General features: G+C 43.5%; 1 protein-coding gene across 1 annotated transcript in view; it reads left to right on the top strand.

Moving 5' to 3' along the window:
* The window catches only part of lrriq1 (leucine-rich repeats and IQ motif containing 1), a 56732-nt gene extending 28935 nt beyond the window's left edge, over nt 1-27797 (top strand). The window contains exons 14-26 of the mRNA XM_056282387.1: nt 3382-3837; nt 4242-4425; nt 5381-5518; nt 5780-5866; nt 12640-12773; nt 16004-16081; nt 16190-16275; nt 17375-17476; nt 20824-20871; nt 22101-22221; nt 23287-23347; nt 26224-26434; nt 27664-27797. Of these exons, the coding sequence (XP_056138362.1) occupies nt 3382-3837; nt 4242-4425; nt 5381-5518; nt 5780-5866; nt 12640-12773; nt 16004-16081; nt 16190-16275; nt 17375-17476; nt 20824-20871; nt 22101-22221; nt 23287-23347; nt 26224-26434; nt 27664-27797 (1840 nt within the window). The remainder of the gene's footprint in view (nt 1-3381; nt 3838-4241; nt 4426-5380; nt 5519-5779; nt 5867-12639; nt 12774-16003; nt 16082-16189; nt 16276-17374; nt 17477-20823; nt 20872-22100; nt 22222-23286; nt 23348-26223; nt 26435-27663) is intronic.

Here is a 27797-nt window from a genome sequence, read left to right as displayed (position 1 = left end):
TGGAAAACACTTGTCTATTGAGGTGATGCTCTGTCAGTGCAGCATATGGATGTCTATTGTAGGTGAGTGTAGGTTTTGTCATTGGTTCTGGGAAATCAGCATTAGCTGCGGAGGCCCCTAACGCAATAAAATACCTGCAATGGGAGGTGACCACTCGACACACCAAATAACATGCCTACTCTCACCCACTACTCCAGTCCCCTTACATCCAAGCCAGGTATTTATTCAAGGGAAATACCATAATATGTTGTAAGGGAAGCATAGGAATGAGGGGAAAAAAGCATTTCTTTAAATCATCCAAAATTAAATCACTTGAATAGAACTCTTTCAGGGCAGTTCAATTAGCTTGTTTATTCACATAAACACTAAAAAAGAAAGACGAGAGAGCAAAAAAAAAATGATGCAGGTGAGACAAAGAAACTAGGACACACTTCTTGAAAGAACAAAAACACTGAAAAATAAACAAACTAGGACAGAAATGAATTTCTGTCAATAGCAGAAACTAAACAACAAAGCTCACTTTAGCGAGATCACCTTTCCCTTTTTGCCCTCGCAATTATTGACTCAGACATGCAGAGATGAACCACTCAGGAATTTCAGATATCCTCATGTTATGTCTGATACACAGGGTGCAATGAGCCTTAAAACAACGTCCAACTATTTTCACAAGTTCTTCGATGTCACTGGCCTTCAAATACACACGTATAGGCGCACAGACACGCACGCACACACACACACACACATATCGACAGAGCATAGACCACCAACACTTGAAACGGTGGTCTGCTCACTGCTTATCATCATGACCCCTCTGAATTGCACAGCACAAAAGATGAAACATGGAGACGGCTGCCCGCACGGGTCAGCCCAAGGACTCCTATGGCTTGGGGCTCAGGGGGATGCTCCCCTTTGCTTCACCCCTTACCGTGTGCCCTCTGCTCCCCTTGGCTGACGGACAATGGACCATTCTGAGGGCTTAGCAGGGACCAGTGCAGTCATTTAACCCCTGGCCTGACCTGGAGTCAGAGAAAGGTTTAGGGGAAGTGAGGAAAGTTGCAGTTCATCTCCTTGTTTCTGTAAGGTAGAAAGAACTATTAGTGGTAAGGTTTCACAACATTTTTGATCAGGGTGTAGGATGATGGACTGTAGACTCTGTTTCAATCCAAAAAGCCTCCACCTCGCAATACATTTTAGTTTTTAGCCATTAACCTGCCAGTTTTATCCAGAGTGAAACGAAATGGTAAGTGGAGTAGAATAAGGCAAGATTCCCCAATATAAACACTACATGCAATCGATAGTAAGAAGGACTGTTTGATCCACAGATGGCTGATGACACAATACTGCTGTATCCGTGATTGTCTAAGATAAAGAAGTGCCAGGTAACAGCTGAGGAAAAAATATTGCTACCTTTGGCCCCTTGTATTGTCTGTGATTTTATCTTTACAAGTTACTGTAAATTTCAAGAAAGGTAGCCCTTTTTATGGTTTTCTAGTACCTCAGGCTACCCTATTTTCTCAATAATCCTCCCCTGCTACCTAACTGTACAATAAATATTTTTAATATGGCGCAAGGTAGGAAAATATAGAGCTTTGACAACTGCTAGTTGCTATGGTCTAGCAGCCAAAGGAAAAAGTTAGAAGATAGAAAAATCATTAAAAAGGGAGCAGCTTAGTCTTAAACTCACAAAATTCACATCTTCAGGTACAGACACTGATTGATTTTATTTAAAATTGTCATTTTACTGCACACAATCCCCTATACTTCCCTGATGTTCATACAATTCGTTGTTCTACTGCGAAATGTGGGGTTTTTCCATGTTCAACAATTTTAAATTGTTTCAGTAGCCATGCTTGATGTGCCATCTTTGAATATTTTAAATCTTTTACTTTCCTAACCCCTGTCTTTTTCTGACAACACTTTCTGGGTGACCCTGGAGTGAACCAGCAGGTACGGGGAGGGGTGTTCAGAGAGGTCAGGGTCCCTTTGGACCTCTCCTCTCCTCTCTTGCCCCCTGTCACACTGAGAATAGATAGCTGGTTCATTATGAAGAGAGGGCTGCACTACCTAAGGCTACCAGCCTCCCAGACTGGGTGGGTACTGAAGTGTCTCTGGGCCCTCAGGGTTGATGGTTGGGAGGTGGCGGGGGAAGCAGAGCCAAGCATTGTTAATAGATTAATTAACTTTCTATTGAGATGGCTTTGTAGCGGCTTAATCCCCCTTTATGAAAGAGACATTATATGGTATTAGAGCATGAGCATGCACAGAAACAGGCAGACAGATGCACACAATGTGCATTCTTTTGAGTAAAACCTCACTTTTGACAGTCAAAGGTCAGCATGAGCTAAATCTGTTCATTATTTGAGATTTTACGTAAAACTTTATTTTTATGATTAAACGGAATAAATGGAACGGATCCACTATGGTGAATTTAGTTTAGCTAAAACCAAAATACTGAACATACATTACAGCATTTTATTAATTCTACGATCAGTTTTACTTTTTTTGTTCATTTTTAGGGATGAGTGTTACCTGAGAGTCATCCCTTATAACTCAAATTTATGTTATTCTGTGATGAATTTTTTTTCCATTTCTGATGGTCAGAAACCTAGAAATTAGCTGTTACTTCCAAAATATGTTTTTCTTAAATGTCAGCAAACATGGTTTAAAAGTGATGAGTCTAGTAATTTTAGTAGCGGTTATGTAATTTTGGAACAAAATTGAACCCATCAAACATGTAGGGTGTTTGATTCTGTATTGCACCATCTCCATCTTATCTAGGCTGGAATTTTTTTCTTTCTTTCGGATCCCCCCCCCCTTTCTTCCCAATTGTATCCGGCCAATTACCCCACTCTTCTGAGCCATCCTGATCTCTGCTCCACCCCCTCTGCTGATCTGGGGAGGGCTGCAGACTACCACATGCCTCCTCTGATACATGTGGAGTCGCCAGCCGCTTCTTTTCACCTGACCGTGAGGAGTTTCGCCAGGAGGGCGTAGCGCGTGGGAGGATCAAGCTATTCCCCCCAGTTCCCCCTCCCCCCTGAACAGGCTCTCCAACTGACCAGAGGAGGCACTAGTCCAACGACCAGGACACATACCCACATCCAGCTTCCCACTCGCAGACACGGCCACTTGGGTCTGTAGGGACCCTCGACGAAGCTGGAGGTAACACGGGGATTCAAACCGGAGATCCCCATGTTTGTAGGCAACGGAATAGACCGCTACGCTACCCAGATGCGCCCTCTAGGCTGGAGTTTTTACTGTGTGTGTGCGTCTTTGTATGTCACAAATCAATCAGGGTCACTTACCTCTGCACGCATTAACACCTTAAAAAAAGGCCAGCAAGACTTAAACCGGCATGTCTGTCTGTGTGTCTGTTCACAGGGTTGCCCCGTCGGCCCTTGAAGGCCCAAAAATCTTGTGCCGACACTGCAAGGAGGCTCTGCAGCTGGCTGAGGAGCAGAGGTACGCCCATGAATATGGCGACTCAGCTGTATCAGAGAAACACGAGGACACAGTCCACACTGCAGCTGACCTAACACATGACTGGGACGACAGTGACGCTGAGAGGCTTGGGGAATGCCCTGAGATAGCATCCCTCAGGAGCAGTGAGTCGCACAAGATTGTGCCGCTTCGTCTGACTGGGGATGACGGCCGAGGCTGGTCTTTTCAGGAGAATTTAACACTGGAGCAGCTGCCCGATGAGTCAAAGAGCGTCACGAAGATGGCGTTAACTCTTAGCAGCACCAACGCCAATAGCTCCAGCTCACAGGAGAATCCAACCCCCTCCCATCTTGAAAAGGCACCCCTAACTCTCTGTCAAAAGCAGGAGCTCCAAAAGTAATTATAACCTCAAGACGATTTTTTATTCCATCTTTGCTTTTTATTAGTTTCTGCTGCTGCAGAGCATTTGTAATCATTGCCCCCCCCCCATACACCCACACACCCACCTCCCTTACATTTGATTTATAACACATGATGTTGAACATCTTATTCACTTTAACACGAAGCTTCATCATTAACACGGTGCTATCTCTGGGAGGACAATACATCTCCCAATATGAATGGCCCTGGATTGGCCCAAACCCTCCAGAGTCCTGCTCTCCAGATGTTTGTTCAGAAATAAATCCATGTTCTGAAAGAGAGAGTGGCTATGACGTCATGTGTACCCCTCATTTGTTTGTGTGTGTGCATGCACGTGTGTGTGTGTGTGTGTGTGTGTGTGCGTGTGTGTGTGCAAGCAGTACAGCAGCGGCAGTGATTCAGCAGCACTGGAGGGGATACAGACAGCAATGCAGGGGCATCTGCAGCCCCCCCACAGCAGAAAGTGAAGGAGGACGATCAGCTAAGGGAAGCAGAGTGACTTCAGGACCCTCCTACACCGAACGGCGCATCCTTGGACAACACTTTGCTGCGACTGTCATCCAGGTATAAGACTTGTAACTTGGCTGAAATCTGGAACAGTTATTCATTTGTGACCTTTGACATGAATTCAAACAGTCAACCTACTTTTTTAATTACTTAAAATGATTTATGCTTTAACTTTTTCCAGTACACCCATTAGAATTATGTGCACAAGTCCCAACAGTGAAATTCCTCTGTTAAAAGATGTTTGCAATGTGGGGAACAAACTCCAGTGTTTCAAAATCATTATTTCACCAGCCTGGTTGTGTTTTTAGAGTAGAAAAAAGACTGACTGTTACTTGCCAAATTGTCTGATAGATCCCCCAACTACAAACAAAATTCCTCAGCATTGTTACTAGCATGAACATGTGAAAACAGTCATTTTATATGCTTGACTGTCCATCCTCAGGCTTCTTATGCGCTACTTTGCCTTACTTAGTTAATCTGGTTGCAGGGAATCAGAACCTAGCGCAGCGAAAAGCATGCTAGTCATCACCCCGAAAACCCCCTCCCCCTTTCCCCCTTCAAAGTGTTTGATGAGTCCTGTAGGGCCCCTCCAAGGTACTGAGGAGTGGTTTGTGGTGGGGATGTGGAGCTAGCTGCAGCGTGTGCGCGCACGTGCGTGTGTGCGTGCGTGTGTGTGTGTGTGTGGTTGGAGGGGTTTGTGGGGCACAGAATGATTAATCAGATTCCAAAGAGGTGGTGGGAGCTCAAGGATTCCTGTCCGGCTGGACATGAAGCAGTGCCCCCCCTCCCCATCCCAACCCCCGTTGGGAATTGGTGAATTTAGAGGCATGCTGCAGTTCTATTTGTCTCTGAGCAGCCCCGGAGTCATGCAGAGTTCAGACATCAGAAAGCTTAGCAATTAAAAGAAAGGTTAACATGCTTTATTTCCCTAACGGGATAACACACAATATTTACATTTGTCCTGTGATTCATGAGGACCACTCTACCTTTTCCCTTCCTTGGGTACCTCCAGGCGCACTGGAGGGGCTACATTCTGAGGAAGAGGCTGGCTTCTGCTCTGGCTTCAGGTGCTGCTTTGCACCCCGACGTTGAGGAGGAAGAGGAGGATTGCTTTGAGGAAGTAGACTTGGATGAATTTGTCTTCGATGAGGTTTGTGCACGTGGGCACGTTCCAGACTTGTGGGACTCCGTCATCTCCTAACACACACACACACACACACACACACACACACACACACACACGTAATCCCATGAAACCACAGTAGCTATCATTATGACCTGCTGTAAACATTAAAGAAATTCCATCATCTTTAAATTTATATGGGGAAATCAAGAGACACTTTGCTTTGAGGATTTTTCTCCTTGCTTCTGTTGTCAAGATCTCATGACACCTCTCATTTCATTCTAACAGAGCACACTGGAGGAAGATTGGACATGGCTTCTGTCAGACTCCCCTCCAAGAACCAGCCTCATCTCAGACCAGCTGTTATATTTGAAGGTATCTGCCCTAGGCATCTGACAAGAGGAAAAAAAGACGCAGTAGCCACTAATCACAGTGAAAAAATGTCCACCAGCCACCAGCCAAATACTAATCAGAATCAGAATCAGAAAGAATTTTATTGCCATGTGTATTACATGCACTAGGAATTTTACTTGCCTTGTTGGTACAATTAAGAATGCAAGAAAAATAGTCTAAATAAGATGAAATAAAACAAGTATGTGATACATACATATATATATATATATACACTACCGTTCAAAAGTTTGGGATCACCCAAACAATTTCGTGTTTTCCATGAAAAGTCACACTTATTCACCACCATATGTTGTGAAATGAATAGAAAATAGAGTCAAGACATTGACAAGGTTAGAAATAATGATTTGTATTTGAAATAAGATTTTTTTTACATCAAACTTTGCTTTCGTCAAAGAATCCTCCATTTGCAGCAATTACAGCATTGCAGACCTTTGGCATTCTAGCTGTTAATTTGTTGAGGTAATCTGGAGAAATTGCACCCCACGCTTCCAGAAGCAGCTCCCATAAGTTGGATTGGTTGGATGGGCACTTCTTTGAGCAGATTGAGTTTCTGGAGCATCACATTTGTGGGGTCAATTAAACGCTCAAAATGGCCAGAAAAAGAGAACTTTCATCTGAAACTCGACAGTCTATTCTTGTTCTTAGAAATGAAGGCTATTCCATGCGAGAAATTGCTAAGAAATTGAAGATTTCCTACACCGGTGTGTACTACTCCCTTCAGAGGACAGCACAAACAGGCTCTAACAGGTACTATTTAATGAAGATGCCAGTTGGGGACCTGTGAGGCGTCTGTTTCTCAAACTAGAGACTCTAATGTACTTATCTTCTTGCTCAGTTGTGCAACGCGGCCTCCCACTTCTTTTTCTACTCTGGTTAGAGCCTGTTTGTGCTGTCCTCTGAAGGGAGTAGTACACACCGGTGTAGGAAATCTTCAATTTCTTAGCAACTTCTCGCATGGAATAGCCTTCATTTCTAAGAACAAGAATAGACTGTCGAGTTTCAGATGAAAGTTCTCTTTTTCTGGCCATTTTGAGCGTTTAATTGACCCCACAAATGTGATGCTCCAGAAACTCAATCTGCTCAAAGAAGTGCCCATCCAACCAATCCAACTTGTGGGAGCTGCTTCTGGAAGCGTGGGGTGCAATTTCTCCAGATTACCTCAACAAATTAACAGCTAGAATGCCAAAGGTCTGCAATGCTGTAATTGCTGCAAATGGAGGATTCTTTGACGAAAGCAAAGTTTGATGTAAAAAAAATCTTATTTCAAATACAAATCATTATTTCTAACCTTGTCAATGTCTTGACTCTATTTTCTATTCATTTCACAACATATGGTGGTGAATAAGTGTGACTTTTCATGGAAAACACAAAATTGTTTGGGTGATCCCAAACTTTTGAACGGTAGTGTATATATATATATATATATATATATATATATATATATATATATATATATATATATGGTAACACTTTAGTATGGGGAACATAAAAAAAACTTAAATACTAGTGAATTAGTAATGATCAGGATGTCACTTTAGTATGGGGAACATATTCTAAGTAACAAAAACTTAATTTACAGTAATTTCACACTATTAACACTTGTAGTTTTGTGTTTTGTTATGTAAGAACAGACCATATTCATTAAGTGTTAGTAAGGGAGAATAACCCTTCTTGTGGTACTTCCACCTTATTAAGTCCATACTAAGCAAAGCATATTGAGATGGTACTACTAATAAGCAATAATTCTGAGGTTATAGAGGGAAAACTCATAGTTAATGGCTTACTGGTTGTATAATAAGGCCATGCAGAATAAGGCATTAATGAGTACGTAATAATGACCAATTAAAAGCCAATATGTTGCTAATTTGCATGCTAATAAGCACCTAATTAATGGTGACTACGTTCCCCATACTAAAGTGTTACCATATATATATATATATACTTTGTTAAAAGAAACACTTAACAGTAGGGAAAGTGCTCAACAAATAAGGAGCAAAATAATCGGCATGAAACAGGCATGTACTCTCTCATAAAGAATTTACTTGATTCACGGGTTATATAAATGAATACTTATATATATATATATATACACTCACTGGCCACTTTATTAGGTACACCTTGCTAGTACCGGGTTGGACCCCCTTTTGCCTTCAGAACTGCCTTAATCCTTCGTGGCATAGATTCAACAAGGTACTGGAAACATTCCTCAGAGAATTTGGTCCATATTGACATGATAGCATCACGCAGTTGCTGCAGATTTGTCGGCTGCACATCCATGATGCGAATCTCCCGGTCCACCACATCCCAAAGGTGCTCTATTGGATTGAGATCTGGTGACTGTGGAGGCCATTTGAGTACAGTGAACTCATTGTCATGTTCAAGAAACCAGTCTGAGATGATTCGAGCTTTATGACATGGCGCGTTATCCTGCTGGAAGTAGCCATCAGAAGATGGGAACACTGTGGTCATAAAGGGATGGACATGGTCAGCAACAATACTCAGGTAGGCTGTGGCGTTGACACGATGCTCAATTGGTACTAAGGGGCCCAAAGTGTGCCAAGAAAATATCCCCGACCATTACACCACCACCACCAGCCTGAACCGTTGATACAAGGCAGGATGGATCCATGCTTTCATGTTGTTGACGCCAAATTCTGACCCTACCATCCGAATGTCGCAGCAGAAATCGAGACTCATCAGACCAGGCAACATTTTTCCAATCTTCTATTGTCCAATTTTGGTGAGCCTGTGCGAATTGTAGCTTCAGTTTCCTGTTCTTAGCTGACAGGAGTGGCACCTGGTGTGGTCTTCTGCTGCTGTAGCCAGTCTGCCTCAAGGTTCGACGTGTTGTGCGTTCAGAGATGCTCTTCTGCATACCTCGGTTGTAATGAGTGGTTATTTGAGTTACTGTTGCCTTTCTATCAGCTCGAACCAGTCTGGCCATTCTCCTCTGACCTCTGGCATCAACAAGGCATTTTCGCCCACAGAACTGCCGCTCACTGGATATTTTCTCTTTTTCGGACCATTCTCTCTAAACCCTAGAGATGGTTGTGCGTGAAAATCCCAGTAGATCAGCAGTTTCTGAAATACTCAGACCAGCCCGTCTGGCACCAACAACCATGCCACGTTCAAAGTCACTTAAATCACCTTTCTTCCCCATTCTGATGCTCGGTTTGAACTGCAGCAGATCGTCTTGACCATGTCTACGTGCCTAAATGCATTGAGTTGCTGCCATGTGATTGGCTGATTAGAAATTTGCGTTAACGAGCAGTTGGACAGGTGTGCCTAATAAAGTGGCCGGTGAGTGTATATATATATGTGTGTGTGTGTGTGTGTGTGTGTGTGTGTGTACAATACATACATACACTGATGGGCCAAAACATTATGACCACTCACAGGTGAACCAAATAACAATGATCCTCTCCAAACAAGGGCACGTGTCAAGGTCTGGGTAGATTAGATAGTAAGCGAAAAATCAGTTCTCATAGTCATCGTGTTGGATGCAAGAGAAATGGGTAGGAGTAAAGACCTGAGTGACTTTGAAAAGGGCCAAATTGTTATGGCCTGATCTGATCGGACCTGATCTGAGGAGGGACAATCCACACACGGGCAACGAGGTGTTGGGCGCCCAAGGCTCATCTGAACTGACAAGGTCTACTGTGGCACAAGTCACAGAAAATTTTAACGACGGAAGGAATGTGTCACAACACAATGCATTGCACCCTGCGTATGGGGCTGAGTAGCTGCAGACTGATCGGAGTGCCCATGATGATCCTTTTCCATCATCGAAAGCACCTACAATGGGGACGCGATTATCAGAATTGGACCTTGGAGCAGTGGAGGAAGATCACTTGGTCCAATGAGTCCTGTTTTCTTTTAGATCACGTGGCTAGCTATGTACGTGTGTGCCATTTGCCTGAGGAAGTGATGACACCAGGATGCACTGTGAGAAGATGACACGGTGGAGGGAGTATGATGCTCTGGGCAATGTTCTGCTGGGAAACCCTGGGTCTGGCCATACATGTGGATATATTTTGGCATGTGCCATCTACTTTAAAATTGTTGCAGACTAGGTACCCCCCTTCATGGCAATGGTATTACCTGATGGCAGTGGCCTCTTTCAGCAGGATAATGCACCCTGCCACACTGCACACACTTTTAGGGAATGGTTTGAGGAACATGATGAAGTGTTCAAGGTGATGCCCTGGCATCCAAATTCTCCAGCTCTCAATGCGATTGAGCATCTGTGGGATGTGCTCCACTGACAGGTCCAATCCATGGCAGTTCCACTTTGCAACTTACAGGACTTAAGGATCTGCTGGTAATGTTTTGGTGCCAGATACCACGGGACCAACAGCATATTAGGCAGGTACTGTCTCATAAAGAATTTACTTGACTCACTGGATTATTTTGCTCCTTATTTGTTGAGCACTTACCCTACCGCTGAGCGTTTCTTTTAACAAAGTTATATATGTATGTATGTATATATATATATATATATATATATATATATATATATATATATATATACTCCAACACGGCAGCGCTTGACCGAGGACTTGTGAGTGTCCCCATACCCGCCTAGCACCTGTCACCTTGGCCAACTCCGGAAAAGTAAAGAGTCTAGCCCCTCTCCAGGAATTTGGTACTGGAGCCCATGCTATGTATGAAGGTGAGCTCAACTATGTCTAGTTGGTACTACTCCAACCTCCCGTACCAGCTCAGGCTCCTTCAGTGCCAGAGAGGTGACATTCCACATCCCGAGGGCCAGTCTGCGATGCTGGGAGTCGGCATGCCCCGGTCCCTGCCTTTGCCTGTCGCCCAGACTGAATTGCACCCTACCCCAATGCTCATTCCCCCGGGTGGTGGGTCGACAGGGTGGTTGCTCCATGTTGTTTTTTCAGGCCGGGCCTGACCAGGCCCCATAGGCCAAGGCCCGGCCACCAGACGCTCGCTGGCAAACTACCTTCCCAGGTCTGGCTCCAGGAGGGGGCCCCGGGTTTCCTTTTACAGGCGAGGTGCTGTGGCTCTGCTGTTGTAAATTCATCGGGTTTCTTGGGAATTGCTCTTAGTCTGGCCCCTCCCCTGGGACCAATTTGCCTTGGGAGACCCTACCAGGAGCTATTGCCCCTGACAACACAGCTCCCAGGATCAACGGGACACCCAAACCCCTCCTCCACGTTAAGGTGACAATTCTTGGAGGGGTGTCTGAGCTCAGCCTTAAAGATAAGGTGAGGAGCTTGGACATCTGGGGGGAGCTTGGCGTAGAGCCGCTTCTCCTTCGCGTCGAAAGGAGCCAGTTGAGGTGGTTCATGTATTTGATTAGGATGCTTCCTAGGCACCTTCCTTTAGAGGTTTTCCGGGCATGTCAAACTGGGAGGAGACCCAGAACTCGCTGGAGGGACTACATGTCCAGTCTGGCCTGGGAACACCTTGGGATCCCCCAGGAGGAGCTGAAAGGCGTTGCTGGAGAGAGGGACATCTGGAGTGCCCTACTTAGCTTGCTGCCACTGTGACCTGACCCCAGAGAAGCGGTTGATGATGAGATGAGATGAGACGAGATGAGATGATATATATATATATATATATATATATATATATGAGATTTTAAAAACATCTAAATAGCAAAAAGTAAAAATTTAAAAAAAGCAAAAAGTAAAGCAAAAACACAATTTTATATATAGATCACAATATTTACATGACAAATTCTTGGTTGTCACTGATGAGTTTGTTTAATCTGTCAGTCACTATGACTGGTGATCAGCGTTCATCAATTCTGCTCTGCTCTCAAAATGGAGTCAAATGGTAAAATAGCAAGCATGACCAGCGAATATTAGGATTTTCCAGCCCCTGTTGGCTGTCAACCTGGATATGAGGTTCCTGCGCTGGCTCATGGGTCTTGGTTGTCAGTCCCTCTAAGGACCCAACTTGCTCTCCCTGTTTAATGTTCAAATTTATTCTCTTTGAAAAACACAATCATTTCCCAGAGGTCTGAACCTTCTTTTGCACCAGCAGATGTCATTTTTCATGCTGGTGAACTGGTCTTGTTTTTTCTATTTTTATTTATATTGTTTCATTTACCTCTCCCTGTCTCTTTTCTTTGGAGCATGCTCCATGCTGTACATCATTGTAGTCAGCTGAAGCTAGGTGAGGTGATGCAGCTGCTGTCGTTGGCCAGCCAACCACGATGCTAACGTACACATCAAAAGCCAAGGATGAATTTAGCACTTCTCCACAAAGAAAAAGGAATCTGGACAGTCATTAAGCTGTTGGTTTGACTTATGGGCATCCCTTGGACACGAGTAGTGGCTTTGGATAAGAGTGTCAGCCAAATTCTCAAAATGAAAACATTCATTTGAGTTAATGTGGCTGGATATTATTTTATAGATCATATTTTCAATATTTTCTTAGGTAGAATCTGGACTTTGCAAAAGCCCAAACATGCCTAGTTACTAAAAAAAAGGACTAAAGAACTAAGTTCTTTTACATGAAGGTTAAATTCAGATTCTGCAGGTTCACCATATGTGAGATCTCATTGTGCTAACTTCTTACTCATACTTGCTCAGTCTTATACATAATGTGCTCCTCTAGAAATTGTTCCCGATACTCAACGGGACTACTCAACTATAATAACTGTTTAAAGTGTTTACAAAAGTATCTTTGCCTTCTGCTGAAATACAAAAGCAAATGGTTGTTGTCAAGTATCACATCTGATGCTAGTGTATGTGTTTCAGCATCCCGGGGTCTTTCCGGAGCCCTCCGTATACACACTTCCACCTCCGGTCTCACTGAAACCAAAGCAAGCCTGGGTGACTGGGGAACAATTGGAAGATACAAGACAAAGAGTTTCCCTTGAGAGCACCAACAGGTAAGACAAATGATCCCCACAGCACTAAAACAAAAGTAGAATTACTTTATAGAACTTATTTTTACAAAGCATTGGATGTCTGTTTACTGAATGTCTTTTGCACTGGCCCTGTACACTGAGGCCTGTGAGTAATGCCGGGAACACACTAGAAGATTTAAAGGCTGATTACAACCCCAATTTGGCCATGATGACTAATTTTCAAGATGTTGGAGTGTCTGCACCAGTGTGATAAAAATAGGGCAGCACAGACAGTCAGCAAATATTATCTTGTAGAATGCAAGGGTTTAAGATTCAAATTGCCTGCCATCAAAAATGTTTGATTTGTGTAACTGGAATTTGGATAGATCTGAGAATGCTGGTAAGTATGTGTGCCTCTATGACTGTAGTTAGAACAAGTGTGCTTGTTTACGACTGTAAGCCAAGAAAGCCACATTAAATGTGTGATGTGGTGTCTTCTTCCTACTCTCTTCTAACTCAACAACTGCCGTTGAGCAGTGGTGCTTCCCATTGGCTAACAGATGACGACTGGGGTTGTGCTGGGCATTTCCCAGGTGTGATTGTGTGCTTATGAAGCAGGGTGGTGTTAAAAAAAGAGCACAGCTATACAATGCAACAATGCAAGTAGTCAGCAGTCCTACTTGGGTGAATAAAGATTAAAAAAAAATTAACTTATTCCATCTTGTGAGTTGTCGTAGAATCAATGTCACTGTCAGCGCAAATTCTTCCATATAGAAGCGCTAGCTACAAGTGAAGAAATTCTGTTGTTTTGAAATGGTTTTGACCTACATTTGATCTACATTTTATCCTGAGACTTAGTTGAAGTAATTGACAACGTTTCTAATGTCAAGGCTGCTGTTATGTTTTTTTAAGTGGGTCTGTCCTTAGAATTACACTCCTAAAGAACATAATTTTTGTTTAAACTAATGACACCTGGTAGAGCGCATACCACATAAGGCTGAGTCCTTACTGCAGCGGCCTGGGTTCGAATCCGGCTCGGGGCCTTGCTGCATGTCATCCCCTCTCTCTCCCCTGCCTTTCCTGTCTCTCTCAACTATGACTAAATAATAAATGGGGAAAATGCCAAAAAAAAAAATCTTGAAAACTGATAACACCTGTATAATAATGACACCTATAATACTGGTTATAACATCGATGTTTGACCACTCCAAATCCCTGATATCCCTTCAAATGAAATAAAGTCACTAATACTGTTGTGTTAGCACCTATATTGCTAAGCAAAATAAACACTTCAACCAGGCTTTTAACTACTCATGTTGCAGTATCTGTTGGTATTAATCTACAAACCCCAATTCCAATGAAGTTGGGACGTTGTGTAAAACGTGAATAAAAACAGAATACAATGATTTGCAAGTCATTTTCGACATATATTCAATTGAATACACTACAAAGACAAGATATATAATGTTCAAACTGATAAACTTTATTCTTTTTTGCAAATATTCCCTCATTTTGAATCTGATGCCTGCAACACGTTCCAAAGAAGCTGGGACAGGGGCAACAAAAGACTGGGAAAGTTGAGGAATGCTCAAAAAACACTTGTTTGGAACATTCCACAGGTGAACAGGTTAATTGGAAACAGGTGAGTGTCATGATTGGGTATAAAAGGAGCATCCCCGAAAAGCTCAGTCGTACACAAGCAAGGATGGGGTGAGGTTCACTGCTTTGTGAACAACTGCGTGAGCAAATAGTCCAACAGTTTAAGAACGTTTCTCAACATACAATTGCAAGGAAGTTAGGGATTTCATCATCTACAGTCCATAATATCATCAAAAGATTGAGAATCCGGAGAAATCTTTGCACGTAAGCGGCAAGGCCGAAAACCAACATTGAATGCCCGTGACCTTCGATCCCTCAGGCGGCACTGCATTAAAAACCGACAACATTCTGTAAAGGATATTACTTGGAAGGATATAACACTTGGGTAAACCATTGTCAGTTAATACAGTTCGTCGCTACATCTACAAGTGCAAGTTAAAACTCTACCATGCAAAGCGAAAGCCATATATGAACAACACTCAGAAACGCCGCAGGCTTCTCTGGGCCCGAGCTCATCTTAGATGGACTGGTGCAAAGTGGAAAAGTGTGCTGTGGTCTGACGAGTCCACATTTCAAATTGTTTTTGGAGATCATGGACGTCATGTCCTCTGGGCTAAAGAGGAAAAGGACCATCCAGATTGTTATCAGCGCAAAGTTCAAAAGCCAGCATCTGTGATGGTATGGGGGTGTGTTAATGCCCAGGGCATGGGTAACTTGCACATCTGTGAAGGCACCAGTAATGCTGAAAGGTACATACAGGTTTTGGAGCCACATGTGCTGCCATCCAAGCGACGTCTTTTTCAGGGACGTCCCTGCTTATTTCAGCAAGACAATGCCAAGCCACATTCTGCACGTGTTACAACAGCGTGGCTTCGTAGTAAAAGAGTGCGGGTACTAGACTGGCCTGCCTGCAGTCCAGACCTGTCTGCCATTGAAAATGTGTGGCGCATTATGAAGCACGAAATATGACAACGGCGACCCCGGACTGTTGAGCAACCGAAGTCGTACATCAAGCAAGAATGGGAAAGAATCCCACCTACAAAGCTTCAACAATTCGTGTCCTCAGTTCCCAAACGCTTATTGAGTTTTGTTAAAAGGAAAGGTGATGTAACACAGTGGTGAACATGCCCCTGTCCCAGCTTTTTTGGAACGTGTTGCAGGCATCAAATTCAAAATGAATGAATATTTGCAAAAAAACAATAAAGTTTATCAGTTTGAACATTAAATATCTTGTCTTTGTAGTGTATTCAATTGAATATAGATCGAAAAGGATTTGCAAATCATTGTATCCTGTTTTTATTTACGTTTTACACAACGTCCCAACTTCATTGGAGTTGGGGTTTGTAATAGGGGCTTATTCTACCATATCTACTCACGAACCACAACAACTTTGTTTCCTCTTCAAACTTGCCAATATTACCTTCTTCTTCTGCACTTGACCTCTACCATATCCACCCTGAAGATGTAAAACACCATATATATTTTCTTGAGGAAATCACAATTAAAATTAAATAATTCAAAGGAGCAACTGAAAAAGCTTTCATGATTTTGACACTCATGGGTTAGATATACCAGCAACAGAAGATAAAGATCATTTTTTTGGATTTAAAACTTCAAGATCTCATGCTGCCTCATTGAATACATTGAAGTTTCCTCCTCAAATTGAACTCCAGTTTCAGATCTAAGTCTCCTGCCTCTACATCGGTGCTCAGCAGTCTCTCCGAAAGATCAGAGAAGATTCTAGAGAACTGGTAAATATCCTCTATATGGTATACTGTGTCCTCATGTTTGAATATTTTCACTGTGTGTATCTGTTGGTGGATGATGTAAGATTGACCATGTCATACTGTCATCTCCAGGGGCTTCACTGACAGTCACACAGCTCTGCTGATGCTCAAGAGGGCTCAGAAGATGAAATCCAGGAAACTACAACAGAAGAAGCTGGGTGGGTGTGAGCGTAACACAAATAAATCATACATCCACCACACAAGGCTTTCCTCAGTGTTGGTTCACGGATAGAAGCGTATCTCTAATCCATTGAGTATGTGTGCATATGTATGTATGTTTTAGTTGTATGTGTGTTTTAGTCAGAGGTCCTTTTACATCACTGGTCACTTACACACAGACAGCCTAAAATGACAGACTGCCAATAGTTGAAATGGTGTGCGTGCATGCATACATGTACATATGTGGTATTTAATTTGTCTGCAACATTAATGTAATTATTTCATACTCTAATCCCTACCATAATTGGTTCAGTCCTTAATTTGATGTAAAATGAAGACATGTTTGATTGCAGACTTCCAAAGTTTCATTCTTAAATCATGCCAGTAACCTTGATCTGATGATCTATCCTGTATTTGAGCTAACTTCTCAATCTCTCCAAACGCATAGGCACCATCATAATTTTAACTGAAAAATATCCTTCACAATGAGGGGAAAATGGCTTTTAAGAACATTAATCAATCTTTGATGAAGGGGGAAAATATCCATGCCTCTTTCCATTCCTGTCCTTGTCTCTGTCACCATCATGCCACAACAGCAGTGAACCTTTCCAGCATGTGTATGTTAATGAGCCATAACAGATCGCAGAAGCAGTTGCCTGTCACCTCCTATTGGACCCAGTCTGAGATCCCTTAAAGGAAATAACCACTGCTGAGTAACCCCTCGACAAGTCATCATGAGACGGCTTTCATTTTCATGTCATTGTTGCGTCTCACCGCGGCTACAGCGGTAGGTGACCTCACCTCCGTTCTGGTCCAGGAGACGGTAGTCCTGCAGTGCTCATCATGCACTGGCCATGTGGACAAGAGGTTGCTCTTTGATCAGAATTGCAAATACATGATTCCAATTGCGGCGCTCCCGTCATCTTGCACTGCCGACACGCAGGCCTTTGTCGGCTTTAACTCTCAATGGCATCCGCCTCAGTGAAACCAGAATACTGTCGTAATATCTTCCGAATGTTGGGGATCTGGTTTTCTGGCTTCTGTTTTAGATCTCTCAGCCTGTCCTTCATTGACCCTCTCCCTTGTCCTCTTTTGTAGATCCCTCTGTTCGTCTGGCCCTGTTCAGCAACTGCACCACCCCACCTCACCATTTGGAGGCATACAAAAGACCTGTGCCAGACAGGAGAGAATACTTAAAAGGTATAACTCAAGTACACACCACTGGAACATCTGGGCATACAGCAGACATATTGTAAATACTTGCCATAATTCACGCAAGTACCTTTCCTGGCATGGCATGAATAATGTCCTCTATTGTTTTCATCATCTATGTATGTTATTTACCTTGTACTTGTATATTATTTGTTTTATTTTTCTTTACCTTTTTGTGGGAAAACGTGCCACAGCATCAGGATAAGCTGTAGAGAATCATGTTTTGATGTGGCGCGGCATTGGCAGGATGACGGATGAATTGGATGAAATTTTGACGATCCTAAGTCTTGATTGTGAAGAGGGCAAGATGAATTGGATGTACATCCTCCCTGAGCAATTTTGACTACAGCCCACAAAACTGCGGCTTTACATGTTTTCTTAAGTACGCCAGTGCCTCTCAAACACACCAACTATACACAGCAGAGCGAAACACTGCTGCCTGATGTAAGTAGAGGAGCTGAGATAACGGCAGTGAAATTAAACGCACATGAATGGTGGTAAATAGTCTGACATTAAGTTGTTTTGGACGATGGATGATAAACAAGATGATTGTGTTTCAGCCTGGCTTTGTAGATGACCTCAAGTGTGAAATCGAGTTAAGTGCCAGGGAGGTAGGACACGGAGGGGTTCCAGACTGCGGAAAAAAAAGAAACACCCTCTTGTCCCCCCAACATAAGAAGGGTTGTTTGGTGAAGTTGGATCTCGGTTTAGATGGAAGAGATGGAAGAATGGAAGTTTGGGGAGAGAGGGGTGTGTGTATGTGTGTGTGTGTGGGGGGGGGTTGTAGAAAGTAGGAGAAAGTGGGATATATTGGTATTAAGCACACCTCTATCCTCTCTTCAACATCTGCTCAAACACATACCACACACTTAGAGATGCAGCTCATCTCTAAAAAGGGGGATTTTAATTTTGTATTTTTTGGGATTTAAAAGAAAGAGAAAACACTTTGTGCCACAGCCCCCCCTTCTCTCTCTCTCGCTCCCTCACTCTCTGTTTCTCTCTCTCTTGCTCTCTGTTTCTCTCTTTCTTTCTATCTGCCCCTCTCTCTCACTCTCTCTTTCTCCCTCTCTCCGGGTATGTAAACTGATACCCATTTCAAGTGGGTTACTCATGTCCAGCACATCCACACAAAGAGCCCGGATAAAATAAACACGCCGCGTCGGATATCTCGGAAAGAATCTGTCATGGGTTTGGGGCTAATCACCTCCAGAAGGGACTCGACTCCAAGCCTGAAACGTTAGCCCCTGCCGGGGAGCACTGGCTGCGCTAGGCTGGGCTGGGGCTGACTAGGCCCCGGGCGCTGGGGATGGATCCGAGGAGGCGGTGTGGGTTGGAGTGGGGGTTGGAAGGGGGTGTGTGTGTGTCCAGGACTAGTGGAGCAAGAGGGAAGGCCTGCCTGAGCTCGCTTCACATAGACCTGACTTCTCAGAGGCTTGTGCCTGAAATAGTCCATCACCCTACTAAACTGGTGGCGGGTATGCTTCCTCTACAACTGCTCCATGTTGGTTTGGGTTCTGTGTTTTCCACTGGGTTCCTCTGGTCTTGAGGACATTGGGTAGAGAAACAGAGAGGGGAGGAACTCCTGACCATACCCGCCCCCCCCCCCCCGCACGCGTATGCACACACACACACACACACACACACATTATTTTATCAGCTGATAGAGCTGCTTCTCCTCACCCCTCTAAACGCCGTCCCTTTCTGAAGAATTATCTAGACAGGAGAAAAAGATAAAAGACACTGAAAGCATCTTTGTAATGCAATAGGCTGATTTGGATGGAATCAGGGTCGTCTTTTGGCTGCCAGTTGGCTGAGGGCTTATCCATGGCTCTTCCGTCATCAGTTATCACAGTGCTGGAAGCCTGATGCATTTCACCTGCAGTTCAAAATAAACATATGATAACATCATAACGCTGTCACACTTAAGCTCAGCTGTGTGGTTAAATCTTTGGGCTTTCAGATTGCGACAAACTTTCCCATGTACCTTCAGAATGAGGTATGTAGGGTGGATTCTACAATACCACCACCCATTGGACAAAAGTTAGTGCATTTTTGTTGTCTCATACATTTGTCAACTCCATCAACTACTCCTGCAGATAACCAACCATTTTCAGCTGCTATTGCATGCCACAAATCTTGCTGGCTTGCAGGCAAGTGAAAGTAGCAGGTGAGTTTTGCAGTATATCTGTCATTCCAGAGTGTATGTAATAATGTTAGTTTCCAGCATTTTTAGGCATGTTTGATTGTTTACTAGAGAACTGATAACAATGAATATATGTGGAGATTACAACGAGATGATCATGTCTTTGTTTCAATGTGATGTTCAAGATATACTTTCTAATACGTTCCTGCTACATCTAAGATCTATCGTGTATCCAGGTATATAAATATTTTGCAAATTGTATTAATGATAACACAGGATTTTTTTATTTATCACACTCATAACAGCAATGGGCTTGCAGGAGAAGAGGAGCCAGGAGAGAGCAGGCAGGTCACCGTGCATTGACAAGCTGTTTTTCTAGTGTGACTCTGTGTGCACTGACTGCTGGATGACTGCGACCGGCTCACTCTTGGGATGTGAAGACTTGACCCTGGTTGTAGGCGAGAGTCAGAGAAAAAAAAAAGAAAAAGAGACAGGGTCCTGCAATAAAAGCTGACCCCATCCTTTCCTTTCCCCTCCCTTTCAAGTTTTGTGATCATGGTCCCAATGCCAAACCATCTCTCCCCCTCGGGGCAGGGCAGGAGGCCATGGCAGACAGAGATGGAGGGAGAGATTTGCCTCACTCCGTATTCGACTCTGGATTGATTCTCAAGGCCTTGAAGATTGTGTTACCCTCCAGTGTGGACAATTTCTTCAGTCTCTCGGTTCTGCTGGATTAAACGGCATTCCTCGAGTCCAGCTCTCTGCTATTTGTCTTCTCTGTTTCTCCTATTATTCACAACAATTTGATCAAAGGCTTTACTGAAAATACTCACTAGCACTATCCAGGATACTAGGGCATGTCAACACCGGACAGATAATTCACAACATAATTTTTGCTCTTCTTTTTTTTTTGGCTGAATTTGGATCTGCAGTGGTCACCACCCGGCATCTGGCCTTGGGCTGTTTGTTTCAGCAATGAGGTGGAAGACTCTAAGAGGCTCTAAATTGCCAGTGTTTTATCTCTGTACTAGCATTTGGTGGCTGTTGGCCCCAAACCCCCCAATATCGGAGAGCACAGATTCCCTCATATCCCTTGAGAGAAACCCCCGCCTTCCCATAGAGACGTGGAGATTGCTTAATGCATTTAAGAGTCCGTCCTAACAAGCGTGACTCCTATTTGCCCCCCTCCCAGTGTCCTGGAGGAGGTCTCTGGAGGCGGAAGTGGTCGTGCTGGAGGCGGGTAGGGGGTGTCACAGGGGTTAGCACAGGGTTTAGGGGGTAAAGGGTGGAGGAGGTTCTCTCAATGCTACTGAAGGGTAAAATGAACGTGAACCTTACTCAAACTTAGATCTCACAACACCACCCTGAACATGTCGCTGCTACCCTACGAGAGATTAATGATTAATCTCCTCCTCTGGTGATTTTTAACATCTTCAGCTGTTCACTCTTTTGCATTTCTGCTGCACTAGTTTGTAGAAGTGAGTGAGGTGTTAAATTCATACAGACCAGATAATATGATATGATGCTGCGTGGTATAGGCTGTCTCGGGGTTATTGGGGTCGGTGTTCATAATAAGTGCAGTGGGAGTGCAAGCTGTTGAATATGAAAGAGGTTTTTTTTTCCATTCTTTTATTGCTGGACTGTGCATGAGTTTATATTTTTAGTTTTAGGAAGTGTGAGTAGCCATTTACTTGCCTTTGCTGCCCCAGGGGAAGCATCCATCACCTAACTTTTTTTTAAAAATTTTTTTAGCAGGGCATCTCAATTAACCCATGAAAACTGTAAAGCTTTCCCCTCCTTTTACTGCTCAGCAAAAGCACGAAAATGACTTGGGAAAATTTTGCCATTAGTTCCAGCGCCAGGTTGTCAAAAGTCATTATCAACTCACACCCATCTCCAGCTGTATTACTGTCGACACAATGCAAATGTTTACTTTGAATTACGGGCTTTATTATGGGATTTCAGTGTTGCTGTAAATCAGCAGCCTTTCAAAGAATTACAGACTGCCACCATCAAAAGAAAAAAACAACAGGTCTTTCTTGTTGCAGCAATCTGAAACTTTTCTGCTATCCCTCAACATGAATCCTCTGTGAGCTCTCAACACACGCACATTACTTAATGCCCGGACGTAAATGCTGCTGATGTCTCTCAGTGTAAGGAACACTTAGCCAGATCTAGCTGCAATATAACGTCAAATATTGCCACAGATCAGAGCCACGAGCTACTTATTCATTGAATTTGTAAAGCGGTGAACATCTTTTAAGACAAGCTGGCTCTCCGGAGTATTGATTACACTGCCTGTCATTTGGAGGCATATCACCCTTACCTCAACAGTCATTGACTGGGTAGCTGGCTCACTCTGGACTACCATTGTCATCAGGGAGGATGTGTTTAACCACCAAGCAAGGAAACGGAGAAGAAAAAATAATCGTGTGTGACGTTTTATTTGATGTTTTCTGTCAAGTGCAGTTGGCGAGGCCGAGCCGGGCCTGCAGCCGGCAGGGAGAGCAGAGCAGATGCAGCTGAGGCAGGACCGTATGTACCAGCAGCTCAGCACCCAGGCTGCCTTCTCTGACAGACACCCGGCATGGTGAGACATTTAATATACTGTGGACTGCAACGTATATGTCAAATATTCATCTTTCTTGGCCAGTTTCTTTGTTGTATTATTTAACTGGATAAACAAACATTGTCATATACATTGTCATTTCAATTATCATACAGCATTAGTTAGGTTCTTTCCCTGTCCCTCATGCCATCATCCATAAACAATATAAGTTCAAGAAAGAAAATAAATGAACTAACTATACATTCTGATGGCTACAATCTGACTTCCTAGTACTCCCCCAGTACTCCTCCCACTATACTCCATTCTTTAATAGCTCCCATAAATTCAGACATCCATCCCACACATTTACCCATCCTCCCATATCATCCCAAGTAAAGCTTACCCTAGTATTCATTTTCTAACATTAAAAGATATTGTCTTAATTATTATATAATTTTATTTTCATATATTATACATATTAAACGGTACAATCAGGCCATTCTTGGATTACATGTTGAGTTTTTGCATGGTGCTGGGGAGAGAATGATACAGCATCAAGAGAACTGATTTATGTGCAACATAGTTGAAAAGTTATCTGCTGTCAAATTGTGAATACTTATTTGCTGACTAAGTGTGGTTAACCATTTTTAAGGCCTAACTATATTCCTGATTTAATTTAGATAACTATGAAAAATCTTGGAGTATCTATTTGAAAATATAAATTTTCGTAAAATGTTCGGCTGAAATTGTGAGCTAGTTTTGATTTAAACGATACGGAGGGAATGACAGAGTAGACCTAATCCGTCAGTGTGATCCCATACTCATATGGACACCGACACCATGGCGGGCTCTGTAACACAAGCAGAAGACATGGAGGCCCAGGCTACCCTTTCCCCCCTGAGCCCACATAACAAACTGACATAAGGATTACTGTAAGATACGCAGCGTCCGTGTTTATGATACGACACGTAGGGGGTAACTGCACCGAACTGAAGAGAGGGAAACCGCTGAATTGAATGGAAGCATGCTGGACACTAATACCCCAAACATTGGACCTTTTTTTTCCCTCTCTCTCTCTTGCTGTCTCTCTCTGTCCGTTGTCCTCAGCGATCGTTTCCTGCCCAAGATGGACCCAGACATTCTGAACGGAGGCAGAGTGCAGCTCGTGGTGAGTGCACCAATTTACCTTTACTAGCTCCACTTTTCCTGTTTGACTCATTCACTTCCATCCCACTCTTGTCAGTAGGAAGGGGCCAGTGAAAGTATGCCTTGTTTACGTTTACCATAGTCGCCATCAAGTCCTGCGGTGTATTTTCCCTCTCTTGGAGTCCGTCTCATCAGTCTCCATTTTGATGGGGTCAGGGTTAAGGGGTTGGCAGGGCGGTGGAGTCGGGGGGCTGACTCTCAGTTCCAGCATAGTGACACTTTGAATTGGATCAACTGGCTGCAATTTCTTTATTTCACTTGTTAAAATACCAAATGTCACCCCGGTACAGTTTGTCAGGGCCAGAGAACGATATTGATGCTTACGAAGTCTTTGAAGTTGGAGACCGCAGGCCTCCCTGTGCCGTTACTGCACAGTTTGAAGTATGATTACTGGCAAGAGGAGCCCCTCCCCTTCCCCCTTTTACTGAGATACAACCAGCCCTCTCACAGGTTGACGGTGGATCCATTGTTTTTCAAAATGCTGGGTCACTTGCCAGAGACATATGTGGCCTCATCTGAGTGGGCGTGCGTGGGCGTGCGTGCGTGCGTGCGTGCGTGTGTGTGTGCGTGTGTGTGTGTGCATGCATATAGGCTTGCTCAAGGTAGAGGAGATCGTTCAACATTTCTTTAGTGCTTTGATGCTGATAGTTGTTCAATGTTCAAAACGTAGTCGCTTGTGTGAAAAATACTGGGCCTCATCTATGTGTGTGTGTATGTCTGTGTGTGGTGTGTGCGTGGGGGGGGGGCACACAGGTTCACCCAAGACATAGAGTAGGCCCAGGTCAGGCCATTGAATCGTGGGCCAACAGCAGTGGAGTCTCCCGGCTTTGCAAGAAGCCTACTCACCCTTACAGAAAGTCGTGGGGGCACATAGGTGAGTCCTTTGAGTAAATTAATAATAATGATTTTTCAAAGAGAACACAATATTCTGTTTTTGCTGGTTAAGAATGCTATTTACTTTGTGCTTGGTATTGGTATGGAACTGAGGGGAGAATTTTCAAAGGAACTTTTTTCATTTGTGTCACAGCTTCCCCATGCTTAACTTCATTATGTGCAAAATAATGGCAATGCAAAATAACAAGCAAGAGCAGCAGTAAGACAGATGTTTCAGGGACCACTTTGCATGCACAGTCTCTTCTTTATGCAGAAGGTTTACTGAGAAAATTTTAGGTTTTAAACTATAGAATGTAGCACTGACCCCATGTACCACTGGAACATGTCACATACTATATGCCCCTCCCCCCCAAATATGTCATCCCCAATAGCTATATCACAGTGTTTTATTGCTATTGAAGTGACAGTGAGATGGTGTGACCTAATGATGATTGTGTGACTAGATATGTAGTGACATTAATGCTTGTATGTTTATGCAAAGATGTTTGCATCTGTGTATCTACACACAGTTTTACATGAGCATGCAGACATGCGTGTGTTAATAGGTATGCACACTTCCATCTACACTTGTGTTTGGGTGTTGCCTATTTGGCCTTGAGTGTGTTTTAGTCGGTCAGATGTAGGAGGGAGGGTAATCACAAGGTTGGACAGGGGACAGCACAGAACACCATGAATTTCTTGTCTAACAGGAAACAGGCAGGAAAAAAAAACATGGCTCTTTCAGAGAAGAATGACTGGCCCTTCTGTCAGGAGGACTGAGGATCAGGGGTTTGAATGACAAAGATGCTACTGACAGACTGACAGCAGATGCCCGCATTAAACAAGCCTCGGCATTCGAGTGAAGGAGATCCCTGTCCTCGCTAACGAAGCCAAATTGGATTCCGATGATGATTTCAAAATGATTTCCACGAGGTGCAGCAGCAGAGAGCCTGTGCGTGCTGAGCAGGCAGGTCCATGCTGAACCATGGAGTAAGGCAGGGTGAAAGACTGCCTCCCTTTCTGCATTGATAAAGAATACTTCTTATCTAATTGTCCAGAGAAAATTGAAATATGAATGTATGTGTAAGGCTGGCACTTCTCTCATACAGCAAATTACATATTTCATAACTTTGAAAGATGTGACGATGTCATTTTTTTACATCATTGAATTGTGTGTCATTGAGAAAAGGCGCTAGATTAGTGCACTCACCGGGAGAGAAAGAATGCAAGTCCACAGGCACAAATCTTTCTTTTCTTTTTTTTGTCAGTAGCCCACATTAGTCAGTTAGGGTTTTTTCATTTAAAAGAAGCAAAAATGTACCAATCAAAAAGCTGTATTTGCCATGCCCCTTAGACAAGGTGTGCATATCGAAGTAACGTTTTAAAGTTTGAGGGTTCACTTAGCTTGCCATAGCAGTAAAGACTATGTAAATAGTCTATAACCGATTGCAACGTTGCAGCGGTGATGCCATAAAATGCGTTTTCAGGCCCACAAAATATTTTCATTACTTGTGCAGGGAAAACCTCTTAAGTTGCAGATCCGTTCCCTCGATTTTGTCCGCTGTTCAACCTTAATAGGAGTAAAATGACTGAAAACAATTTGTTTGGTCACAGCGGTTAGGTGAAATGTGTGGCCATGTATTTATTTCCGTACCTTTTAATAATATGACCGCACAACTTGCATTGAAATCAGCAACATGTGCGTCTGTAAATCTGTTTGTTCCTTGACCTCTGGTTTTGATTTGGAACAGATAATTGAGCAAAAGTCCTTTAAACTAAATTCAACCACCCAAGCCTGCCGATAGCTTCTCAAAGTAAACACAGAAGCTTTTGGGGGTGTATCTGGACTGCCATTACAGTGCATTACACAAATCTAACCATGAGGAGTGAAACGAGCAACGCTACAGATGCTCAATGTTTTACCACAAACATGAGTGAAAGCCACAACTGGTTGTGCGTGATTAGGACTCACATTCCAATTTGGGCTGGTGGACACACCATACAGAATACCAGCTGTGCAGGTATTTGGAGCCGGGTCAGTACCTGAGATGTGTCCTCAGGGCCCACCCCAACCCACCTCTTCCAGAGCGTCCTCCCCCGCTGTTCAGTTCCCTGTGTGGGGCGGCTGCGGAGACCGCCAGCCTGCCTCTTTACACGTGGAACGCATCATTCCCTGGTAGAGGCGCTGCCTTTGTTCTCTGTGTTTGGAGAGCTCTGTACTGATCCCCAGGTGAAATGGAAGGGCCTCCCCTGCAGCAGACGGCACTCCTGGGGGACGCAGCATGCTAACACTCTTTCCCTCTTTTGCACTTCGGTTTTCTATATAGTGTGCTTTTGATATAGTACACTCCTGTCAGAAGGAGATCACACACTCCTCACTTCCACGCGAGTATGCTGTTTATTCTGGGCTATTAACAAAGGTCTTTGTCAAGTTTGTGTTACTGTAAGTCTCGTATAGGTCAACAGTGTCCAGGAACTCTTTACATATATTTGCTCATATTTTTACAGTCTGCGTATATTTTTACAGCCCTTTGTTTGTATTAAGTATCAGAAACCTCGGCTCCACCCGAGAAGCAGGCATAACATATGATCTAGGACCTGATTGCAACATTCTGGGTTTCATTCCGGCCAAGGAACCATGTTGCATCCCCTCCCATCTTCTGACCATCTTTTCTGTCGCTCCCTACTGTCATAGCAGAAAATGTCAAAAGCAGAAAATACCAACAAAAAAAGAAAACGATTCACCACTGTCAAGAGCGTTGGACACAGTCAGAAGTTTGGAAAAGATGTGACACTTCATGTCTTAGCATGGCCAGTATTATGGAGGCTCATTATTCCACACTGGCAGGTCCTTCTCAGATTGGCTGTTCCACTAAAGGCACAGGAGCTTTACATCAACTGTGGAAGACCAAAAAGATGTTTTGCACGGCGCAGTGATAGTTATTTGTTTTTGCAATGTTAAAATTTAATTTCTTGTTTAAAGACTGTTTATGATTGGAATTTTATTTTTTTGTACTCGGTAATACATTTTTTGAGAAGTATGTAGCCATACTGGCTGCTTAGCTGACACAATAAATACTGGTATAAGTGGGTATTTTTGGTCAGCAAATCAAAATTCAAATAAACAATTAAGGGATCAACATCAACACAACTGTTGTAAGTAACTTCTAAGCTACTCAGTTTATCAATACGTAATCGAGGGATTGGACTTTACTCAACATGGTTACGTTGAACCACTTGACATAACATTTTTAAGTAAATCCAAACTTTTGTTTTTGTTTTTTGGAGTGCTGGTGTGTTTGTTGGGCATCTTTGCAACAGTTTCAGACGTGTCTTTCCTAATCAGCCCTGGGGATCCAAGCTATGGATTGTATAACCCTTTCTTCTTTTGTGCTCTCTTTGCAGTGGAGGAGGTGCCAGCTCCTCAGAGGGCAGCGTCTGCTCCAGCCAAGAAAGAGCGCATCTCCTTTCGGGACAACCCAGTCCAGATGAGTGGTGGCTGGGGAGGGGGGAAGAAGAGGGACAATGTTTCAAAGTAA

This window comes from Lampris incognitus, chromosome 6, assembly GCF_029633865.1.
Source record: "Lampris incognitus isolate fLamInc1 chromosome 6, fLamInc1.hap2, whole genome shotgun sequence".
NCBI classification, from domain to species: domain Eukaryota; kingdom Metazoa; phylum Chordata; class Actinopteri; order Lampriformes; family Lampridae; genus Lampris; species Lampris incognitus.
The sequence above is the reverse complement of the archived record's forward strand: the minus strand, read 5'-3'. Positions and strand labels throughout refer to the sequence as shown.